Source organism: Staurois parvus, unplaced genomic scaffold (assembly GCF_062004578.1).
Source record: "Staurois parvus isolate SC_StPar_1 unplaced genomic scaffold, SC_StPar_1.0 ptg001270l, whole genome shotgun sequence".
Classification (NCBI taxonomy): Eukaryota; Metazoa; Chordata; class Amphibia; order Anura; family Ranidae; genus Staurois; species Staurois parvus.
In genome coordinates this window covers 2,199,781-2,224,839 of record NW_028319066.1, presented here as the reverse complement: position 1 = coordinate 2,224,839, position 25,059 = coordinate 2,199,781, and the positions used below count along the sequence as shown (strand labels likewise).

The following is a 25,059-nucleotide window of genomic DNA, read 5'->3' as shown; positions in this document are numbered from 1 at the left end:
TCTAAGTCCCAGACTGCCCTTCACCAGGGCCCCTGATGGTGGGGATGGACTTGATGCAGCCAGGAACCAGGTTGTGGCCCCCGAGACACCTCAGTTGTGGTAATGGCCGCCGCCAATGGCGTGTAGCTGGTGGAAAAGACAATAGAGTAGTCAGGCAGGCCGCGTCGACAACAACGGGACAAAACGGTACAGTACAGCAGACGAGAATCACAGGTCACGAGCCGGGTTCAGCAACAGAGGGTCAGATCAAAGGAGAACACAAAGAATAACTGAGTCACAAGCCGAGTCAGATTCCAGGAGCGTCACGAGAGTCAGAACAGAGTAATAGCGACACAAAGACACAAGTGCAAAGAGCATGTGCGGACCACAGGCTTATATGTCATCAGCCACACCCCTCTGGGGGATGGACCTCAGAGACCTGAAGGCATAAAGGATTCCCACCATGCTCAGCAGAAATCCAAGATGGATGCCAGCACATGGAGTAACATAACCTCTGGGAAAAGGTAGGACCTTGACACTTAGCCAATATTGTGCAATGAGGGTTGTTTCTCTTTCCTTGAGCTAGTGTGGTGATCTATGGAGAAGTGTTTATGAAGAAAGTATTCTTGGGGTGATGGGAGTGCTGGCCCTATTTAAAGGTCAAGGCGTGGTTAGGCCTTACTTTACCGTGGGACAATATTTGTAGGTAAGCTGTGTGGTTGGAAGGTGGAGGAGCACATGGTTTGGTGGTGATCAATTAATAGTTTTGGCACACTTATGGTGAAGGAGGATAAGGTAACACAATAACATTCATATTCACTGAAGAGATTTCAGGAATGTTTTGCCTAAATATTTTGAAGCCTGGACATTTGTTATATTCCTGTTGATGGCTTTATGTAGTTTTAGTTGGCATATTTATTCATGTGACACATTTGGGGGAAAAAATGCAGTTATATTATTGAACTCATGCATTCATATGTGACTGTTGCGCTTTGCTTTTCCTAAAATTGACTATTAAATAAGAGGTCAACCAGCCTCAGCAAAAGAAACTTCAGGAGGAAGCCTTGTGTTCCATGGAACCCTGAATGAGACACTAGAGCATGGTGAGAATGGTGACACTAGAGCAGTGGTGGCGAACCTTTGGCACGTGTACCCCAGTGAGCATACAGAGCTCTCTCTGTCGGCACGTGAGCCAAGTCACCCCAGCATCGCCGCAGCAGCCGGATAACAGCATACAGGAGGATGACGTCACGAGCTGCGACTCATTAGCCGTGACTCGTCTGAGCTTTCGCATGATCGGTCAGTGCGCTGCCAAGGATATATATATTGGACTGGCTGTGAGTTTTAATACATTTGTTTTTGATAACACAAGATTTTAGCTTGTGATGGTGGTCAGTGGAACTTTGCCCCCTTGTGCTGGTGATCAGTGGAACTTTGCACCCTTGTGATGGTGGTCAGTGGAACTTTGCCCCTCTTGTGCTGGTGGTCAGTGGAACTTTCCCCCTTGTGCTGGTGGTCAGTGGAACTTTGCCCCTCTGTGCTGGTGGTCAGTGGAACTTTGCCCCTCTGTGCTGGTGCTCAGTGGAATTTGTCCCCTCTGTGCTGGTGGTCAGTGGAACTTTGCCCCTCTGTGCTGGTGGTCAGTGGAACTTTGCCTCCTTGTGCTGGTTATCAGTGGAACTTTGCCCCTCTGTGCTGGTGGTCAGTGGAACTTTGCCCCCTTGTGCTGGTGGTCAGTGGAACTTTGTCCCCTCTGTGCTGGTGGTCAGTGGAACTTTGTCCCCTCTGTGCTGGTGGTCAGTGGAACTTTGTCCCTCTGTGCTGGTGGTCAGTGGAACTTTGCCTCCTTGTGCTGGTTATCAGTGGAACTTTGCCCCTCTGTGCTGGTGGTCAGTGTAACTTTGCCCCTCTGTGCTGGTGGTCAGTGGAACTTTGCCCCTCTGCGCTGGTGGTCAGTGGAACTTTGCCCCTTGTGCTGGTGGTCGGTGGAACCTTGCCCCTCTGTGCTGGTGGTCAGTGGAACTTTGCCCCTCTGTGCTGGTGCTCAGTGGAACTTTGCCACCTTGTGCTGGTGGTCAGTGGAACTTTGCCCCCTTGTGCTGGTGGTCAGTGGAACTTTTCCCCCCTTGTGCTGGCAGTCAGTGGAACTTTGCCCCTCTGTGCTGGCGGTCAGTGGAACTTTGCCCCCTTGTGCTGGTGGTCAGTGGAACTTTGCCCCTTGTGCTGGTGGTCAGTGGAACTTTGTCCCCTCTGTGCTGGTGGTCAGTGGAACTTTGCCTCTTTGTGCTGGTGGTCAGTGGAACTTTGCCCCTCTGTGCTGGTGGTCAGTGGAACTTTGCCCCTCTGTGCTGGTGGTCAGTGGAACTTTGCCTCCTTGTGCTGGTTATCAGTGGAACTTTGCCCCTCTGTGCTGGTGGTCAGTGGAACTTTGCCCCCTTGTGCTGGTGGTCAGTGGAACTTTGTCCCCTCTGTGCTGGTGGTCAGTGGAACTTTGTCCCCTCTGTGCTGGTGGTCAGTGGAACTTTGTCCCTCTGTGCTGGTGGTCAGTGGAACTTTGCCTCCTTGTGCTGGTTATCAGTGGAACTTTGCCCCTCTGTGCTGGTGGTCAGTGGAACTTTGCCCCTCTGTGCTGGTGGTCAGTGGAACTTTGCCCCTCTGCGCTGGTGGTCAGTGGAACTTTGCCCCTTGTGCTGGTGGTCGGTGGAACCTTGCCCCTCTGTGCTGGTGGTCAGTGGAACTTTGCCCCTCTGTGCTGGTGCTCAGTGGAACTTTGCCACCTTGTGCTGGTGGTCAGTGGAACTTTGCCCCCTTGTGCTGGTGGTCAGTGGAACTTTTCCCCCCTTGTGCTGGCGGTCAGTGGAACTTTGCCCCTCTGTGCTGGCGGTCAGTGGAACTTTGCCCCCTTGTGCTGGTGGTCAGTGGAACTTTGCCCCTTGTGCTGGTGGTCAGTGGAACTTTGTCCCCTCTGTGCTGGTGGTCAGTGGAACTTTGTCCCCTCTGTGCTGGTGGTCAGTGGAACTTTGCCCCTCTGTGCTGGTGGTCAGTGGAACTTTGCCCCTCTGTGCTAGTGGTCAGTGGAACTTTGCCCCTCTGTGCTGGTGCTCAGTGGAACTTTGCCCCTCTGTGCTGGTGGTCAGTGGAACTTTGTCCCCTTGTGCTGGTGGTCAGTGCAACTTTGCCCCCTTGTGCTGGTGGTCAGTGGAACTTTGCCCCTTGTGCTGGTGGTCGGTGGAACTTTGCCCCTCTGTGCTGGTGGTCAGTGGAACTTTGCCCCCTTGTGCTGGTGGTCAGTGGAACTTTGCCCCTCTGTGCTGGTGGTCAGTGGAACTTTGCCCCCTTGTGCTGGTGGTCAGTGGAACTTTGCCCCTCTGTGCTGGTGGTCAGTGGAACTTTGCCCCCTTGTGCTGGTGGTCAGTGGAACTTTGCCCCTCTGTGCTGTTGGTCAGTGGAACTTTGCCCCTCTTTGCTGGTGGTCAGTGTAACTTGCCCCTATGTGCTGGTGGTCAGTGGAACTTTGCCCCTCTGTGCTGGTGGTCAGTGGAACTTTGCCCCTCTGTGCTGTTGGTCAGTGGAACTTTGCCCCTCTGTGCTGTTGGTCAGTGGAACTTTGCCCCTCTTTGCTGGTGGTCAGTGTAACTTTGCCCCTCAGTGCTGGTGGTCAGTGGAACTTTGCCCCTTGTGCTGGTGGTCAGTGGAAGCTCTGTTATTTTGTTTTTCTTTTAAGACAAAGGACATTAATGTACGAGTTGTTTTTTCTAAACTAAAACCTCAGTATTTGTGTTTAATTGCCGTGTTGGCACTCTGTGATAAATTAGTGGGTTTTGGGTTGCAGTTTGGACACTCGGTCTCTAAAAGGTTTGCCAGCACTGCACTACAGTCTATAAAAGAAGTAAGTCCCAGAGAGGGCAGCATTAAGCTGTTTAGATTCTGTTCACATGTAACCTGTTCATTCTCAGTTTAGATCTTGATGTGTTCAATTTACGGAAATGCTTAATAAGCAGTACATTCAGTAAAAATTGATTTTTCATTACTTTCAGGGCTCCTTCCTACGTAGTTTAAAAGTCTTTACGGGAAGATAAAATCATAATTTAAAATTGTGTATTCAACCTGTCACAAACCCCTGTAAGCCCCACACAAAGAGATCGCATCAAGATATTTAATTCTATGCATGTTAAGGATCATCCAAGCATTACATTTATGAATAAATTTCTAAGCTTAGTGAAACTTTAAAGCAACATCAGTTAAATAAAAAAAAATCCTTCCGCAAGCTCCCTGCAAACTGAATGCTTTTAGACTAAGTGGCCAAGGTAGGAAACACAGGCCACCTGAATGGTGAGTATAAAGAGTCTTCTTTTGTAGGAACCTTGTGATAGAATTTTCTTTTAACATGGCAGAGCTGCTTTGAATTGAACCTTCCACTTCAGGTAAGGTCCGCTTCTTCAGTGAGTCTCCCCCAGGGGCGGACTGACCATTCGAGCACTCGGGCACTGTGTGTCGTCACGTTACGCGGAACCAGAAATAGGCCATCTTGGTATGGTATTTGAAGCCTAAAATGATCCTTAAGGGGTCAACATGTATTTAAAAGGCAATCAAATCTATGTCCACAGGATTCAGTACACTTCGTATGTGCCATTCCATTCTGCTGCATAATAAATTGGACAGGTTTGGTAATATATTGTGCAATCAGGGTTGTTTCTCTTTCCTTGAGCTAGTGTGGTGATCTATAGAGAAGTGTTTACGGTGAAAGTGAAGAGAGGTATTATCAGGGTGATGAGGACTGCTGGCCCTATTTAAAGGGCAAGGCCTTACTTTACCGTGGGACAATATTCGTAAGTAAGCTGTTTGGTTGGAAGGTGGAGAAGCACATGGTTTGGTGCAGGGGCGGACTGACCATTTGGGAACTCGGGCCCTGCCCGAGGGCCCGGGGTCAGTAGGGGGCCCCATGAAATGCCCCTGGTACCTTTTATAGGCTTTTTGGGTGTGTTTTGAGTGTGGTCAAGGACACAGGGGCCCCATGATCCCCTATTGCCCAGGGGCCCCATGTGTTGTCAGTCCATACCCTGGTCTCCCCTACCACCTCCATCCTTAAATGTTGCATAAAAAATATTTAAATAATATACTCACCTTTCCATATCTTCTTTAGTGCAAGGGTGACGTCATCCTCCTGACAACAAGATCCTTGAGAATGATGAAGTAGACTAAATCTGGTGAGAAGACACACCATGCACAATCATCTTCTAACGAGATTTTGGCTACTCAACATTCTCCGAGAGAAAAAAGGATGATGCCTTGCCTAGGCACTGGGGGAGGAAGCCAGGGAAAGGTAAGTATACTATATAAGACGTTCCCCCACCACTTTTTTTTGCACTATCATCCAGATTAGCGAGTCTATTTATTAATATTTTCACCTAAGATTCATGCATCTTTCACCCAAGATTCACAGATGATTAAACTATTATTATTATTATTATACAGTATTTATAAAGCGCCAATAGTTTGCTCAGTGCTGTACATTACAAAGGGGGACAGAACATGTGACAGAACAATACCAATACAATGCAAAACATGAGGGGATTGAGGGCCCTGCTCTTTCGAGCTTACAATCTAGGAGGGAGGGGATGGTGGCACAGGAGGAGATAGCTGTGGGGGAAAAATCTATTCACACTACTGCGTTGTGGTAGCCTGCACGTTAATATATGCATTTCCACAAAGCATGGCAGTTCCCATTATCTGTGTTTGTGCAATGTAGTGCCATTCATTCTAAATGGCACCCCAATGCACCTTGCCAAAGAACCTGCATTGTAGCGCAGAGCAACAATGTGCTAACGTGCGGCGTGCCACCAAAAATGTTGGGCGAACCATTTTTTGGTGAGGTGTACACTAGGCAGCCCATTCAAATGAATGAGCTGCCGTAACAGAAGGCACATTACCGTATGTGAGAAATGTGTGAATCTTGGGCGAAATTATATGATTCCTGGGTGAAAACACTGATAAATAGACCCTTAAGAGGATTTTGAATTACACAAATGAAAAAATAATAGATGATTCTTTTTTCGCAGCAATGTGAAAGACAAAGATCTGTTTACACACAACTGACTAAGCAGAGAGCAATGTGAAAAGTGCAGAAACTCATAACAGTCTATCAGAAGTTGTTGCTCATTATTCCGACAGCCCTAAACCTCCGAAAAGTCAAACTGGAACTGTTATTGTAGGTTTTCTGTACTTTATACATCTTCTCATCGTTATATGACATGCAGAGAATATCATGAATGTCACAAGTGTCAACGTACCGTTCTTGCTGATATCCAACTCCTTCAGGTTGACTAAGCTGGAGATGGTGGCTGGCAGATTGGAGAGATCATTATCGGGTATGCTCAGCTTCTTTAGAGCCTGACAACCGAACAGTTGCTGTCAAGAAAACAAATCGGTGATTAGTTTCTGATTTAGAAATGTCAAAGTTACAGTAGATGTAAAGACATTGGTGGATAAAACCGTAATGACATGGCTGAAGGCTTCCTTAGTTCTGGCCTGCAAATCAGACATTCTGTAAACCTTCCACAATATACTCGCTGGCCACTTTATTAGGTACACCTGTTCAATTGCTTGGTAACACAAATTGCGAATCAGCCAATCCAATGATAGCTATTCAATGCATTTAGGCATGTAGACGTGGTGAAGATGACTTGCTGAAGTTCAAACCGAGCATCAGAAAGGGGATTTAAGTGACTTTGAACGTGGCATGGTTGTTGGTGCCAGGTGGGCTGGTCTGAGTATTTCAAAAACTGCCGATCTACTGGGATTTTCACGCACAACTATCTCCAGGGTTTACAGAGAATGGTCCAAAAAAGAGAAAATATCCAGTGAGTGGCAGTTGTGTGGACAAAAATGCCTTGTTGATATCAGAGGCCAGAGGAGAATGGACAGACTGGTTGCTGCGACATTCAGATGGTAGAGTCAGAATTTGGCGAAAACAAGATGAAAGCATGGATCCAATCTGCCTTGTATCATCGGTTCAGATTGGTGGTGGTGTAATGGTGTGGGGGATATGTTCCTGGCACTATTAAGGTGTACCTAATAAAATGGACAGTGATTGTACCTTTTGTAGCTATTTTTTTGTCACGTGACCACTATAGCCCCACTTACTCCTGAGCTCCAAGGGCATAGGAACTCCAAAGGAAGATCAGCTGCTATCAATCAAGCTGGGTTGAGGGAGATGTCACAGGCTGACCAGAGCTGTATTTTTGCACAGGCACCCCTGGGCACTGTCCATTGGTCCCAGATGCATGGGTGACCCCTGCACTACCCTCACCCAACAGTGGAATAATAGGAAAGAAGTGCGCCCGATGTCCAAAAGAATGCAAATTCTATGGCAAATTAGAAGGTTTTTATTGAGAATAAGTATATGAAGCCAGATTGTTTCAGTAAAAAAGTGCTCTCCCTTCTTCAGGGCCGTTGCTGCACGCAATTATATTGGAATGATTCCCACGCCGGTTTTATACAGTATTTATGAAGTTTAAAGTGACAGCTGAGGTTCCAGTGAGAACTGCATGTGGATAGAGCGTGTGATTGCAGCAGGTGGGGGAAATGACTGAAACCAATCTTTTGTTGCTCCCAGTGCAGCAGCTGAAAGCCGACATCTCCTACTCCAGCTGCTGCAGGGTGAGCCACAAAAAATCGGTTCCAGTTATTTCCCATACCTGCTGCACAAATCATTTTCCCTCCCTGCATAGACCCCCCTGTGTGCCCCCCCTTCCGCAGCACTGCTGGCTTCCCTCCTCTCCTGCTGGCAATAGCTGCAGACACACAGGGGGATCTTCAGGATGGAAAGTGAAGAAGGGGCCATTAAATATACCATTTACCAGCCACTTCCTTTTCTAAGTGTTTACTATGCTTCAGCAGTGCAGCTGAGGCTGCAAAAAGGAACTGGGGAATGTGTTTCCTTAGTTCCTTTCTCTGTCTCAAAAGTGAGACTTCAGGGGTCTGTTTAGACCCCTGATATCTCACCAAAGACTCCCCATTAGTATTGTGAAAACATGTAAAAAGCTATTCAATTAAAATTAATTAAAAAAAAATTGTAAACAAAAATGGTAAAAAATCGGAATAAATATCTAATCAGACTAAAAAACTATTCTCAATATGTGGCATCATTTACCCTAAGTTCACACCTATGTGGCTGTGCGGGCCGTGTTTTGCATGGGCACAAGAGCCCATTCATTTGAATGGACTTCCATGCCCATGACACGCAGGGAAAGAAGTCCCTGCACTACTTTGGAAAACGCATCCCACACGGAAACCTCGGTTCCCAGTACAGTTGTGTTTCCCAGTGCGGGCGGTGTGCCATTAGAACTAATGGCACCCGCCCGCGGGTCCGCAATTCTCTGTGTGGGTGATGCTACAATTTTGGCCATATTCAATAAATTTGAAATATATAATATATAAAAAAATCATACAATGTGATTTCCTGTTTTTTTTGGTAAATTCTATCTCTGAGTGGGAATGCACCTACAATGTGAATTTCAGACCCCTCCATGATTTTTAAGTGGGAGAACTTGCAAAATCGCAGGGTGTTCAAATACTTCTGTTCCTCACTGTATATATTTTGAAATATATTGCATATGGACACAATTGTAGCATGTCAAATATATGTCAATATATTTGGGAAGAATATTTAAAAAATATATTTAAAATATATTTTTCTCCCATGTGGGCAGCCTCCATTGTTATCACCAGACACAGGGAATGGGAATGTTGGATGGATTCCATGTATCAAATGAAACAGATGCTTTCTATAGACGTGTTTTATACTTTAAGGCGCCTTTCACATAAGGCTCTCCAGTGTGTTTCTCCTGGGGTTTCAGTGCACACAGGAGACACAGGTACAGTGTCCAGAACTGCTGCAGACAGCCTGTCAAAGTCTACAGCAAGTTGCGGCTGGACGGGGATGGATACTGTACCAACTGTTACCAGTCCCTGTGCATTCAGGAAGAGGTTCTGGAATGCAGGTCTTTTGCCTCCAGAACCTTGTCCCTGAAAGCACAGGGCCCTAAATGCTGGTACCATTCAGTACAGTGTTCAGCCTACACAGTCGCAGCCTGGCATAGATTTTTACAGGCCGTCTGCAGCAGGGCTGGGTCTTCCACCTCTTCCTCCTAGATGCATTAAAGTGGAACTAAACCCTCCTATCCTTTACAGTCAAGAAGCTACCATCTTAACCTCTGTTTGATCTGCAACTGCCATGGTGCTGCACATGTGATCAATTACAACACCAGCCATTTGATGGTTTGACAGTTCGGTTGAGAACGCAAGCAATTGTGACAGTTAGCAATCCTAGCATGCCGAGAATTTAACTTTTTTTGAAACCATTCAATGGACAGGCTTGGTTCCGCTTTACAGCGCTGGTAGGGTCGCACTGCAACTGGTCAACCCTGCATGCAAAGGGCCTTAAAGCATCAATCGTGTCTCTAGAGAGCATCTATTCCAATTGATACAGGGAATCAATCTCAGATACCCACACCGAAAGTTGTTGGGAATGCAACAGCATGTACTATACAGTATTGTGTGTTAATATCACTTGACCAGTAGATGGCACTGTACACTAAGGTTACTAGTTGTGCATATGTGTAAAACTTGTTGGTTCTCTCTTCCTCTCTTCAAAACCAAGGTCTGCTGAAATGTGTTCTGTATGTTGCAACTTAAGCCACACAAGTAAAACAGAGTTCTTCCTCATCGTTACCAGTGTCTTCTCTAACACATAACCAATAAAAGTGAGGGAGGGTCTGTTTTGCGCCAGTTTCTGGTAATAATGGTGCCACCAAGAAGTAACCCTGCTTAATCTGCCTATCAGAGCCTGAGATCTTGGAGAGAATGGTAATTTAGGGTTTACTACGGATCTTGTCATCTGTAGGTTTGTGGTATATTCAAAGGATTTTATCCCAGAAGGGAAAAATGGAGAGGGACAGGCTCCATTAATGTGACAATAGGCCTTACTGGGACATGGTTTACTTGGATTCATTTCAGAATCTCTGCAGACTTTTCCTCGTACCTGTGAAGCACTGGTTTGGAGCTTTATCCATATTCCCTTGGTGTCTCCTGGGTGAGGGGTGACCCTGTTGTAACTCCTATATGTACAGTATAGATTTTTTTTGTCCTCTTTCCTTACTGCCATGTTTATGTTTTTCACATACCCCTTCCCACCACCTTTTCTATTTTCCTTATGATCATTCTTCTTTGCCTTTCCGATATAGGTAGGATATTTTTCCCCTCTTTCTTAACTTACTCTACATGTTCTCTAGGTTGGATTGGTGGTTTATAATCCCCCCATGGCCCATCCACTGTCTGTTGTGTTCTCTGAACAAGGAAGAATCTTGTATGGTGCTAATTCCACTCTATCTACGTATGCCGTGCAATCCCCTTGCTACCTTGTTATAACAAACCCTCATGTGGTATGTTCTTCACAAATCAATGATATGTGTGCATTTGTAGAATGAATGTACAACTCAGGGAACCATGTTTGTTGGTTTATTTGAATGAATGTCTGGTATCGGCTGCTGATGGACTGACTTGTATTGTAAACCTTAATGCAAGTTGTTCAAGGTTTGTACTTTTTAGATTCTTTCGGAATAGTATTAAAAATAAATTATCCATAAAATAGTTTCCAGGGAGCCCTTACTGCTTAAAATCATTTTTTTAGTTTTGAATTGTGGAGAGAGTTTATTTTTTGTTTTCTGTATACCATTAGGAAAATTTACCTTTATCCGTGTCCCAGAGACACCACAGAATGTTGGAGGAATTCTCCCAAAATGAGGGGAATTATCCTCTTATACAGTTGTTTTTGGAAGAGGAGTCCAATAAGTTTCCCCTGACCTCTCTTTCTTTGGACACATTTAAAAAAATGGATTTCCCTGCATTTTTGTTTTCAGTGACAATGGTCACCAATAGAGATGGGGAAGGTAAATCTACGCAGTGGGGACACAGCCAGCAATAAAAAATTGTCTCCAACCTTAATCCACTCTATCCAAACCTTAAAAAAAAAGGTTTACCCTAGATATATACTTTAACCATCTGATGTCCTGGACTTCAAGTAGCTGAAACAAGCTCATAACTGAAGCCATGCCCTTGGTATCATTTTTTTCAGCTCATGATTGGATGTTCAGAAAAAATGATCTGGGCGGCACTATCACTTTTAGAGTAATAAGAATGACACCTGAATGCGATAAGGCAATGCACTGCAATGAATAACAAAAGTCAGTTCAGCCACAAGGATACAATAATGCACTGCAATACACATGAGATGCAGTACACCATAATGTAATGTACTACCCAGGGGCAGACTGACAACTCATGGGGCCCCCGGGCAATAGGGGATCATGGGGCCCCTGTGTCCTTGCCCAAACTCAAAAATGCCTATGAAAAAGGTACCAGGGGCATTTCATGGGGCTCCTTACTGACCCCGGGCCCTCGGGCAGTGCCCGAGTTTCCAAATGGTCAGTCCGCCCCTGGTACTACCATGTGGTTTTGGCTGCAACGTGCAAAAAAATGCCAAGGGTGGGCAACTAAAATGGGCCCTAAAGGTTCTCCAAATGAAAAACGCCTTTTGATCGCTGACATCTTGGTTTCAAATGTAGTTATGGTTGCTTTAGGCAAGGCGGACAAGGTGGAGATTGTGATGTCACCACCCTACCTCTCCACTTCATCCAGAGACTGCTTTGCATTCACTGAGAAAATGTAAGAAATTCTCTGTATGGGGCCCGTGTGGACTGGGTGACTTTCTGTGTTCAGAATGCAGCAGGGCAGCCACTCAGCAAGAAACACGGAAGCTAGTGGAGATCACTGGAGTGGCAGTGCCTACCACAACTTCGAGAGTAGGGGTCTCCAAACTTTCTAAACAGAGGCCCAGTTTACTGTCTTTCAGACTCTTAGAGGATTGTGACCAGTGGGTGTACAAAATGTCATGGCATCAGTGGAATTAATCAATGCCCCATCTTTGTTGAAATTGGGAAGATTAGTGCCAGATCATTGCTGTCAATGAAAGGAATTGTGCCCCATTGTTGGTTTAATTGGAAGAAATTGTGTCCCATTGTTGGTGTCACTGGAAGGAATTGTGTCCCATTGGTGGTGTCAATGGATGGAATTGTGTCCCAATGGTGGTGTCAATGGATGGAATTGTGTCCTATTATTGGTGTCATTGGGAGGAACTGTGCCCTATCACTAGTATAAGTGGACGGAAATTGTGCGCCTTTCTTGGTGTCAGTAGAAGGAATTATGCCCTATAGTTAGTTTCAGTAGATGGAATAGTGCCCCAAGGGCTGAATAAAGGTAAGCAAAGGGCTGTATCTGAGAGGGATACCCCAAGTCGCAGGGGTGTGGAAATTTTTGAAAAAAAAATGTCCGGATAAAATTGTTTTTTTTTTTAACCAAAACCATATTTAAATCTGAGGTGCTCTTATGAATGCCTGGGCTGTAACAAACAAAAGGGGCTTTATGGCAACCTAAACTTTTCATGTTTTTAACATTGCGCTGTATATCTCCTCCTCGCCTCCTTGACTGTTTCCAGCACTGTGCCTGGAGACTAGCATGGAGGAGAGAGACCTTGCAGTGTAATGAGCACTGATTGGGTGCTCGTCAGGAGAGGGGAATGTCAGGCTTTTCCTTTATCCCTTTCATTGCCAGAGCCCTTTTTTCATTTTTTGCACATGTATAAAAATCATTTTAGACCTGAAGATTACACAAAACCCCCAAACATTATATATTTTTTTGACGGCAGTGACCCTAGAGAATAAAAAACGTGGTAGTTCAAATTTTTTTTATGTCAGACAAAATTATCACAAAGGAGACACAAAATTTCAGTAAAAAATACACTTTACACTACAGTTAATTTTAGGGCACAAAAAAAGCAATAAATTACCCAATTGTTGGTGTAATATAAAAGATGAGGTTAGACTGAGTAAACAGATATCCAACATGTCAAACCTTAAATTTGTGTGCACTCATGAAATGGAGACAAACTTTAGTACCCTATATTTTCTATAGGCAATGCTGTTAAAGCCCCTTATAGGTCATCAGTTTAGGGTTACAGAGGAGGTCTGGTGCTAGAATTACTGCTCTCATTCTGGCATGCGCGGCGATTTGTACATGCGAGTAATTGGGGGTGGGGAGCCTCCAAAAAAAATTTTTTTTTTGGGGGGGGGGGATTATGTGCTTGGGTGTAACTTAATTTTTTACAATTAAAATTATGTCTCCTATGTGATGTTTTTTGGTAACAGAAATAAAGACACCCTGGATGTCTCCCCTGAACTCCACTGGATGTAATGCAGTGCACATCGCACTACCTCGATGCTTCGATGGCTGGGAAATCTGTCAACGGGGACTCGAAGGTGACATCATAACGTCACGTCACTCCCCTCTACCGTCCGGCACCCTCTGAACTGGTGTCAGGAATGGACTTGTCAGTAATGGTGGGACTCACCTGCCTTGTGGGCTACAGTACCAGGGCTGGCCAGCGGGTGCTCCTGGCAAACAGAGACTCAACCCTGCAACCAGCCAAACACCTGAAGCTGATCATGCAGGTGTATTTAAGTGATGGCCAGACCTGCAGTCTCTGCCTTGGTGTGTGTTTTTCCTGGGCCCTGTATTTTGTTCCTGCATCCCTGTTCCTGTCCCTGTCCCTGTCTCTGTCTGATTCGTTGCTGACCCTGCCTGATCCGGACCTCTGCTGACTTCTCCTGTTTTATCCCTGGCTTGTGACCCCGACCATTCTCTGCCTGACCCCCTGTACCTACCTGCCCGATTGTTATTGACCCGGCCTGCCTGACGACGCTTGCATTGTATGTACTGTTATCTGTGGGTGGTTTGGTTTGGTTTGGTTCGTTTGCACTGTGTTATGTTTTAGTATTGCACTGCGTTTATGTTTGTATTGTTAGTCTTTAATAAATTATATTGTTTATAACTTATCTGAAGCCTGCGTTTCCCTGCGTCAGTTCACATACCTCTGGTCATACCCTGAAGCCCTGACAACTGGTCCCGGGCCCACAGATGGGCAAGTGGAGCCCAGGAGACATAGCGGGCAAGGGTGAGGTCGAGCGCATGGAGGGGCAGAGTTTGGCCTTGTAGTGGGCTGTGTGGAAGCAATCAGGTGGCAGCGCAGCCACCCAAATGCGTCCACCTGACAGGTTAATAGAAACTACCTGCCCGGCTCCCGGATGTACATGTCAGGCGATGTTAATTGAACATCCCTTTGGTATATACATAGTTACAAGGGTCAAAGCTGGATACATGTAACTATGTATAAAATATCCATTCATTTTTAAGCTTTCTTTCTTCATGAAATGGTAATAGAGGCCATCAAACCATAGACAGGACTGCACTATATCTATGGGAATCTTATCTACAGTACATGTAATACATTGCCGGATCGTTCAGCCTACGTTATCTGCGCATACCTTAGAAATCTCAGCTCTACACCCCATGCTGACCGAAATTCTTTCTCAGTCGAGTGTTTGTGCCTCACTTCAGCAAAACTTTAATTATGACAAATTACCTTTTGTTTCCAGCCAACAGACTTGTGCTGAGCTGCATTGTGGATGCGCGGAAAGCAGCTGCCTACTGTACCATTTCTTCCGTCGTACCAGCATGGCGACATGCGTTGGAGGAACTTATACAAAGACGACTTTTGTAATGACGCATTGATATACAGTACTTGTTATTAGACATTAGACTTTTTTGTCAGTTTTTATAGAAATAAGTTTAGGTGAAAATGTCAAACGGGGGTTTACTCTAAAGGGAAACTATAGCACATGTTGAGATAATACTCATTTTCAGTTCTTACTGCAGCAAAGTTTTTATTTGAGGCAGGGGCAGACTGACAACTCATGGGGCCCCCGGGCAATAGGGGATTATGGGGCCCCTGTGTCCTTGCCCAAACACAAAAAACCCTATGAAAAAGGTACCGGGGGATCTCATGGGGCCCCCTACTGACCCCGGGCCCTCGGGCAGTGCCCAAGTTTCCAAATGGTCAGTCCGCCCCTGATTTGAGGTGATTCCACGTTTCAATTTGGTCTCCATATTTTGATGTTTGCATCTCATATAGAAATGTGCAAATACTCCCTCAATTATGCTCTGATAGGGATGTCTATAATCCCAGAACAAAATATTGTTCTGATAGGGAAATCTATATTCACCTTAAGGCCTCATGCACACAGGGTATTTTTGCAGCCACTTTTAAGGGCGTTAGGCATTTTTTTTTTCACTGCTTCCAAATGGCCCTCCATGTTATCCTATGTGTCCACGCACACATAGACTTTTTAGAAGCTCTTGGTAGCAGTAGCGTTTACCAGCAGGGAAAAAAACCCAGGGCCAGTGCGTCCGGGAGCAGCAGCGCTTAGGCAGAAAAAACGCTTGACGCAGCTAAACACTTCTAGCTGTGTTTGCAGTATAGCAGAAATACTACTACAGGGCAGCAGGGATGTGCAAAATCACACACACACACATATATATATATATATATATATATATATATATATGTGATTTTGCATTTCCTACCCGTGCCTCCATTGGCGGCTTCAGCTGTCGATCACCGGGTCCCGGCCGGTGATTCCCCGCCAGCGATCGCCGAATATCACTGATGGGTGAGAGACCTGTATATAAACAATACTGATCTCTCCCTTGCCAGCTCCTGCACATTGCTTTGTATTGCTCTGCATAGCAATACAAACCAATGTGCTGACATAGTAAAACAGCACACAGTTAACCCTTTGATCGCCCCAGATGTTAACCCCTTCCTGCCCAGTGTCATTAGTACAGTGTCATTGCTTTTTATTAGCACTGATCACTGTATTAGTGTCACTGGGGATGTCAGTGGCAGTTAGTCAGCCCCCCCACCTCCCAATGTCAGAATGCCCGCCGCAGTTCTGCTATAAGTCGCTAATCGCTGCCATTACTAGTATAAAAACAATTAAAATTCCAGTATATATACCACCATTTGTAGATGATATGACTTTCACGTAAACCAATTCATTTACATGTATTGGGATTTTTTAGGCAAAAACGTAGCAGAATACATTTTGGCCCAAATGTGTGAATAAATTTGATTTTTTTAAATCTTTTTATTGGATATGTTTTATAGCAAAATGTCAAAAATACTGGTTTGGTTTTTTCTCAAAATTGTCTGTCTTTTTTTGTTTATAGCGCACAAAATACAAAACTCACAGGTGATCAAATACCACTGAAAGAATGCTCTATTTGTGGTAAAAAAATGACATAAATTTAATTTATGTACAGCGTCGCATGACCACGCAATTTTCAGTTAAATTATGCAGCACCATATCGCAAAAAATGGCCTGGTCAGGAAGAGGGGTAAATCCTCTGGAGGGCAAGTGGTTAAAACGTATTCCAATTCAGAAACTCGTTTACTAGCTTCGGATGGAGTGGGGAAGATTAAGAACCCCTGTTGGGTTTTTTCCGCTATCTGGGTCTCCATTGGAGAGATCTGCCCTCACTTCCTGTTCTGCTGACAACCAGATAGGAAGTAAGGGAAAGACTTCAGACAGAGACACACTACCATACCCTAATCTACTAAGAAAATTATTTTTATTTCTGGTTCTTGCTACCTCTGGTACCTTCTGCCTAGGCAATGGAACTAAGGGAGGAATAGTGCACCAATATAGTTGCATTATTACGTCCCCAGAACCACCCACCAGTACAGAGTCCTCTTACAGCAAACACAACAGACCTGTAAATTCACAAATGTATGTAAAAGAAATTAGCTGGCATTCTGCGGGCCTGTGCATCAGATTCAGCAATACATTAAAATACAATAAATCCAAAAGCCATGTCAAATAAAAAATTAAAGTTGAAAGGTGTGAATTGCGTTTACTGAAGCGTGTCCATGAAAAAAGTGGGTTTTCTACCAGCAGATTACAGTCAAGTTTGTACTCGGACCGGTGGAAAAACACTGAAGATAAAAGGCGATCAAAAATATCGAAGAGCTTTCAGTTCTTTATTTTGTCATAAAGAATATATGAAATATTGAGCGTTGGTTTATTCTGTCTACTCTTCGATGGTCAGGGAGCTATATTTTCTACAAATCAAAACACGGCTGAGAGATTTACTCTCTTTACATTTAATCTTTCTAGAATTCCCACTGACTCATGTGTGAGAAAACCATTTACAGGATAGGCCACCGAGGGAATTTGTTGCAATTTTAGAAGATCTTTAGCTTTAGATTAAAAACATGAACCATGAAAACCATAGCCGGAAATACCCACACTCAAAGGGACTCATTTCTGATCTTTTTTCCTCCTTTCTATTTGTGGCAAATTAATGTATGTGTCGAAATGGGAAGCAAATCTTGGTAAGACGCTGGACCAGGTGGCCCTGGAAATCTATCTGACTGACCTCTGACGTGTTCCCAGAACACTATTGCTCAAGAGAATGCATTTAAACTTCTTTCTCGTTGGTACATGACCCCAGATCGTATATCCCACGTTACTCGTGGTGAATCTCCAATGTGCTTTTGGAGCTGTAGAGAATGCCATATATGGTGGACCTGCCCCAAGGCACTCCGCTTCTGATCCAGGTATACACCATGATTAGAGTTGTATTAAATGTCTCCTTAGCCCATAATCAATGGCAGGCCTTACTACATAAACCCATCATGACCCTGTCCAGGACTAAGAGGAGGTGGGTGAACTTCGCTTTTCTGGTGGCTCACCTGACACTGGCAAGGGCTTGGCGCCAACAGTTTCGTAATATAGCCGAGGTCAAACAGCGTCTCATGGGGACCATGGTGCATGAGAAGCTCACTTCTATTTTCAACAAACCACATGCTTCATTCCTAAAAGTTTGGGAACCATGACTTGCATACATACTTTTGATGTGATGAGTTACCTACAGCTTTGGATGAGAGCATTTGGGTACACCCTGCACGATTTTCTCCCCCTTCTTCCTTTTGCCATCACTTTCATCTTCTCTTCCATTTTCTTTTCCCTGTTTGAGGGTCTTTCACCCCCCTGTCTGCAAGTTGCCTTTATTGACCCTGAGGTGCAGACTCTGCGCTGACACATATTTTCATAATTTCACCATACTCATATCGTCTGATATGATGATGCTGATTCTCCCATTTTTCTTAGCATTTGAAGACCTCGACCTATGTGCTGACCGTTCCTGTACTCTTCAATTGTATGCGCAATTTCTTGCACTGTTATCTTGTGCTGTATACTTTATTAAAAAATCTAATTAACACCTTTTTAACAGAACAAGAAAATGGAATCATGATGAAAAATTGACTGAAACCTCGTTTTAACTGTCACTTTTAACTGTTGGTTTAAAATGATTTCTAATGCAAATATTTTCATTTTAAAGCGAGGAATGGTTGAAATATTAGGCAGACTGCTGCAACTGAAAATTTATGAAATGTTTACAAAATTCATCAATCTACAAAAGTCCATCTATGATAGGCAGAAGTTGCAATAAGTTCAACAGGTGGGAAACCTGTTATCCTTCCTTAAACCCATTGGGACATTGTAGATTGCTGTGACGGAGGATAAGGCCAAAGAGCAGAACCAACACAATAGGTTCCCCACAAAACATTTATGTCAATGAAAGCCAGAGGACTAGCAATCCAAAGACAGAAGTGTTCTGGCAGAAACTGTACCAGTTTTTCCAAGAAGAACCAGAGCTTATGAGTAAATGTCTACAAAGGAAAGACATGGGAGCAGGCTTATGAATCTCTCTTGTAGTTGACCATATTCACAGTCCCAGTTCATATGGGACTATTTAGGATGGAAGACTAAAAAAAACAGGCTGGGGTTCCAACAAGACAGTAGCTCCAGGGGGTAATGAACTAATTATTCTAGCAGAGCTGGTTGCAACAGGTGTATGATAAAGATGTTGGCCAAAAGAAGACAGACTTTCCTAGATCTCAGTAGGACATTTTAAACTTCTTCCTAGACCACTGAGAAGAGAAATTTGCCTCAGTAATGTTTTGGCTCAGTAAATGTTTATCAAATTTTGCTATATATGTGACATTATTTGAAAAGAAGTTAAAGTGTATGCATAGACAAATAATTTTTTTAGTTTTGGATAGAATAGGGAATGGTTAAATCCCTTCTATGTTTTTTTTTTTTTGTCGTCTGTGTCTCATTGGGGAGGTTTCCATTCTCTTCCAATATAGGAGATACAACAGGAAATGAATGGAGATCTATTCAAAAAAAGGGCAACCCCCACCCTCATACAGTTGTTACTGGAACAGGTGTCACCATTACAAGACTTTCCCTCACTCCCAGTTCTGGTTAAAACTTTAAAATTTTGCAGTTCTCCTCACTTGTTTGCAATGGTCACCAGGACAAATAGAGGTGGGAATCTTCCCAGCAGGGATACAGACAGAAATAAAACACATTACAGAGGGTCTTACCTTTCCCCACACAAAATATTTAAAAAAGTTATGCTTTGGTTTACGCTATAATTGGTTATTTTAAGTTTCAATATTCCTGAATTAAAAAAAAAAAGAGCAATAATACTCAGCGTTACACACTAATGACTTCTGGACTCTCTGTTACATACTACAGACCCCTGCACTCTGTTTTACTTACTACTGACTTTTGAACTATATTATAATTACTACTGGTCCATGCACTCTGCATTATATACTACCAAACTCTGCTTTGTTAATTGCTTACTACTGACCTCTGAACTTTGTGTTGCCTACTCCTGACCCCTGAACTCTGCATTTCTAACTACCGACGTCTGACCTTTGTGTTAGTAGGTTCTGATCCTTGCCTTAAATACTATTGACCTCTGAACTTGCATTAGGTACTACTAACTTTTGCACATTGTGTTAAATATTAGTGACCTCTGCACTCTGTGTTACATACTACTGACCCCTGCACCTGCTCTCTGTGTCACTTACTACTGACTTCTGAACTATACTATAATTACTACTGACCCCTACACTCTGCATTAAATTCTACCGAACTCTGCTTTGTTTTTTGCTTACTACTGACCTCTGAACGTTGTGTTGTCTACTCCTGACCCCTGCACTCTACCTTGCTTACTACTGACCTCTGAACTTCGTGTTAGGTACTCCTGACTCCTGCACTCTGTGTTAAATTATATTGACCTCTGCACTCTGCATTATATACTACTGATCCCTACACATTGTGTTACCTACTATTGACCTCTGAACTATGCAATACTCACTACTGACACCTGAACACTGCATTATGTTTTACTGGCCTCTGTTCTGTGCAATGCACACTAAGGACATTTTCACTTTGCATTATCTACTGCTGACCCCTGCAATCTGCCTTGCTTACTATCAGGGGCGGACTGACCATTCAATCACTCCGGCACTGCTCGAGGGCCCGGGGTCAGTAGGGGGCCCCATGAAATGCCCCTGGTACCCTATTATAGGCTTTTTTGAGTGTGGGCAAGGACACAGGGGCCCCATGATCCCCTATTGCACGGGGGCCCCATGAATTGTCAGTCCGCCCCTGCTTACTATAGACCTCTGAAATTTGCGCTACTTAGTCTTGACCCCTGCATTAAATAGGTCTGATCTCTGTACTCTGCATAAGATACTACTGACCCCTGCACTCTACATTATGTACTACTGACCTCTGAACTATGCAATACTTACTACTGATCCATTACCAAAAATAACTTGGTGGAAGGATTGATAACAACAGATTGCACTAGGCAAGGCAAGTAGAAATCACACAGAACCTCACAAAAATTGGGAATATGCCTTCGATAGTGACGCAAACAACGACCACTTAATATTAAAAACTTTAACAATTTCTATTACAAAAGTGGATAAAACATCCCCACCATATTTTTTTTTAAAAACACATCATTGTAGTACAGAATAATATGCCTTGGGAACCAAAATCTATGTGTTTCATGTAAAAAAACACAACTTCTCCCTTTCCCCGATGATTGTTGCAAGGGCAGAAAAAAAAAAGAGAAGGAAGCTTCCTAAAGACATCCAATTACAGACGAAACTAGTTGAAGCAGTGTTCCCCAGCCGATACGTCACATCCCATCCCTGGAGCGCAGCCATCCTAACCACAAGCGCTGAATGTACCTGGTGCTGGTCCTCAGAAACATGTACATGTGAGTGTGGTGTAATTGTTAGGTTTACATGATTTAATAAAGTCGGCTGCTTTGCGCAATGAACCTTTTCCCTGATACTGTTTTTTGAGTGGCCGTGTATTGCATGGAAAGAAATTGCATTCCTGTTACATGTGAATGGTCAAGTTGGTGACAAGACACACAGTAGGTCCAACAAAAAAAAAAAGCAGTGAGACCTATCTAGCAATAGAAGGTCCATCCAATGTGGTGAGTGCAAATCCATGTGGGGTCACCTGGAACACCTGGAAGTGGTCACCTGTTTTTGCTGTTACTAATGGCACCAGCATCTGAGCACCTATCTTGGTTTTCAAACTATTATTTGAATAGGACTTACTGATACATCAGACATTATTTTGTATTTTCTTGTGTTGTCCATTTATATATATTTTTTCCATTTTTTTTTCACGTGGCAAATTGTTAAGTAATTTTGGTTCACATTTTGGCAGCGCAGTCAATATACATATTTATACACTAATGTGCAAGTTAGACACACTTTGAAGACTGCAGTAGCCCTAATCACATTCATCTGTGTTTCTTTATTTTTGGTTTCTTTTGATTTTGTCTGTGGCACAGAGTTTTTATTTGTTATTGGTAGTGATCACTAATAGTGCCAAAAGTGGACAATCGTGTAAACGTGTCAGTGAAACAGTGACTTTTCTATAGTGTGCAAATAAATACCCTTACCAAATGCAAACCACATTTGGTAAGGGTATTTATTTGCACACTATAGAAGTGTACACATTTTTTCAGTTTTTTTCACTGTTTTGCTATTATATTGTTTTTTCATGAGATTGTTTCAGTGACATGTTTACACGATTGTCCACTTTTGGCACCATTAGTGATCACGAGTGTTTTTGTGTGTGAATCACATGTGTTTTATTTAAATTGCTAAGGATAACGCACTATGTGAGTTTTCTTTTTTTTGGAGGTTTTTGGTCTCAGAAGTCAATTTGGAGGCTGTTTCTCAACATGGAGGTTTTTCTTTGAATTTATGAATGCCTTTGATTTTTGAGTGACTTCATTTATCTTGGAGGACATTTTTCAGGTATTGGGATTTGGATATTTTGTATTTATTGGGTATTTCTGGCACTGTTTTAATTTTGTTAAAAAGCATATTAATTTATTAAATATTCATAATTGGCTTCTTATGTATGTATGTATGTATGGCTGTGACGCTCGTAGCATACTACGATTCTTACAATACAATTCTCATATAATCAAGTTCCTCACATGCTATGATAGAATTGATGTTTATATATTTCTAGACGTCATTTTCAATTAAAATTTCCAATTATACTAGTATTATAATAAAAGTTGTTAGTCTTAAGTTTTAAAAAATGTACCTGAATAAATATTATTGATCGTATTTAATAATGTTTACACTCTTGGGGAGGAGTGGGGTTCCGCTATGATGAAAATTTTTTTCCGGGGTTCTGTGGACTCACAAACTTTGGACAACACTGGTCTACACAATAAGGAGATGATAACCTATTATCGCCAGATGATTCAATAAGTCCACCCATGAATAAGGGTGGAGAGCGGTATTCAGTGTGCTACAGGAGAGGCACAAAAGGCCTGATAGAGGATAACTAAATGGGATTCCCAATTACCAAAGGAAAATGATAAGCCTCATTTAAATAAACGACATCCAACAAAGGGCTAGAAAGCCATTGATCTAATATAAGCCTCACCGTTCGGTGGGTATGAGCCACCGAACGGCAACAGCAATTTAATTGCCTCCATGCTAAGCAGCGGATATTGAGCTTCCAAACATATCCAGAATTCTGAGAGCCTTTTATCAGCAAAGAGATTTTTATACACCAGATCATTCTCAAACCAATGAGGTTTTCTTCAGTTTCTGGTTCGCGAAGAATGATTTCATGTTTGACAAAAGGATTGAGCACCCACGGAGACATCCAGGTTTGGGAAATATTTCTGGAAAGAAAGTTGTGAATATTTCCAAATTCTTTCTGCGGAACCCTTGGAGCTTCTCACGGAACCCACTTTGGACAACACTGGTGTAGACAAACTACTTCCTGATCTGAAGGATTTGTTCCTCCACAGTATGATACAACTATATCCCCTGAGGAAGCCCAATGGGTGAAACATGTTGGGATTTATCACACAGCCTATTCAATTGGTTGGAACCTTCATCCTGTGAGATTTATTGAACACCATGTCTTGTATTTTTTTTTATTGATTCTGTATGTGAGCTTTTAAACTTTACATCTGTAATAAAGTCTTCAATGGTTTTATTTTAAACAATTGTATAGTGTTTGAATGACCCTGCCCCCACAAAGTCCTACTGGGAAGGAAGGGTCTCTCTCCTATTCACTATGTATACATTTTTCATGGACAGGGTGCTGCGGTTATTCTTTGACTCTAATTAGTGTACAATATTCCACATGTCTACAGCTCCAGCAAAACCCCATCATAGTCCTTTGGGTACAATGGGAATTTTAAAAGCCTGTGCAGGCATATGACAGTGCACAGTTTGGAAAGCTGGTCATTTCTTATGCTGTTCCAATCGATTTTGTCACCAAGGTGGATTTGTACTTTAAATGCTGATTGAAATCAAATATTCCTTAGAAAGCCTAAATGCCGGTTTATTTACCGCAGTCATTTTTTTCTTATTACCGTACCTGTGTTAGAAATAATGAAACAACTAATTTTGAATTTCATCAGCAACCCGTGTGCTTTTCTGTGCTGGGAGGCACAAGTCGGCAGAATAAACAAAAATTTCAGCTTATCAAACGTTCATCATAATTCTGTCAGCAGTTCACTACCAGACGACAAACCAAAACAGCCAACTTCAAAGCTTTAACATCAACTTCTCAGAATAGATTTTCTAATAAAAATGCAGGAAACGTGACTGAAGACTCAATGAGGAAAACAAGCTTGAAAGGAATGGAAGCAGAAGACTAGCTGGCCAGAGACATTAGACTGCATTTGGACATGCAGGAAATGTAAATCCGTCAAAAGGGTTCTTTCCAATCATCTCTCTATAAAAACTGAACTCCAGGCAAATCACTAAATCTACAGAATAAAGAAATATTTGGGGGATGTTTTAACTGCCAAACTATTTCTGTCCATCCAGTTCTGAGATTTACACAGCCAGGATGCTGATCTGAATTTTTTTCTTACTGTAGTCAAGCAATTCAGCTTGGTCACATTCTCGCCCCCTGAGCTGTGATTCGAGATTGGAGCAAAGAGCAACATGTAGGTGTCAGCACCTGTGGTAGTGAGCTCTATTGATCCTCAACTTGGGGTTTCCCAGGGCGCAGAGTCTAAGGCCCAGCCTGCTTCTTCACCAGAGCCCCTGATGGTGGGGATGGACTTGCAGCAAGCTGGGACCAGGTCGCGGCCCCCAGGTACACCCAGCTGAGGTTGAGGAGACCGCTCATGGGAGAAGAGTATAATGGGAGGAGGCAAATGGAATCCGATAGGCTAGCCGAGGTCAGGACAGGCGGAAAACAAGCAAGGTCAGAGAACGAAGCCGGGGTCAGTACACGAGTAGTCAATGAAGGATACAGGCAGTAGCAACACACAGGAGCTCCGACAACTAGGAAGTTGCTCAGGCAAAGTGGCCTAGTCTGAGCATGTCTTATATAGATAGGCAAACAAGGAGGCGGGCCAGGAAGTGAAGGAAGGGAAGGAAATAAAACCCAGAGGACAGCAAATGACGCCCATAGATAAGCACAGACAAACACATGTGAAGGGATCAGGAACAGGACTGCAGCAAGAAGGTAAGAACAGAAACAAGAAACTGTAGGCTAACTTGTGACAGTAGGCAAGTACAGTCTGTTTACCTCCACTGCAGGTGATGCTCGACCAAAGTGGCATTGCAGAGAGAGGAAGTCAAGAGGAACAAGCGATCCAGTTGAATGCTGCTGCCCTATATGACTCTGGAGGCCATCTTTGGTCAGGCACAGTCTATTTAAGACCCTGGCACCC

General features: G+C 43.5%; 1 protein-coding gene across 6 annotated transcripts in view; it reads right to left on the bottom strand.

The window, feature by feature from the left end:
• Positions 1-25,059, bottom strand: part of LRRC7 (leucine rich repeat containing 7) — a 508,212-nt gene that overhangs the window by 215,629 nt on the left and 267,524 nt on the right. For all 6 annotated transcript variants that reach the window (XM_089660766.1, XM_089660763.1, XM_089660761.1 and 3 more), the window contains one exon: positions 6,270-6,387. In XM_089660766.1, coding sequence (XP_089516892.1) covers positions 6,270-6,387 — 118 coding nt within the window. The remainder of the gene's footprint in view (positions 1-6,269; positions 6,388-25,059) is intronic.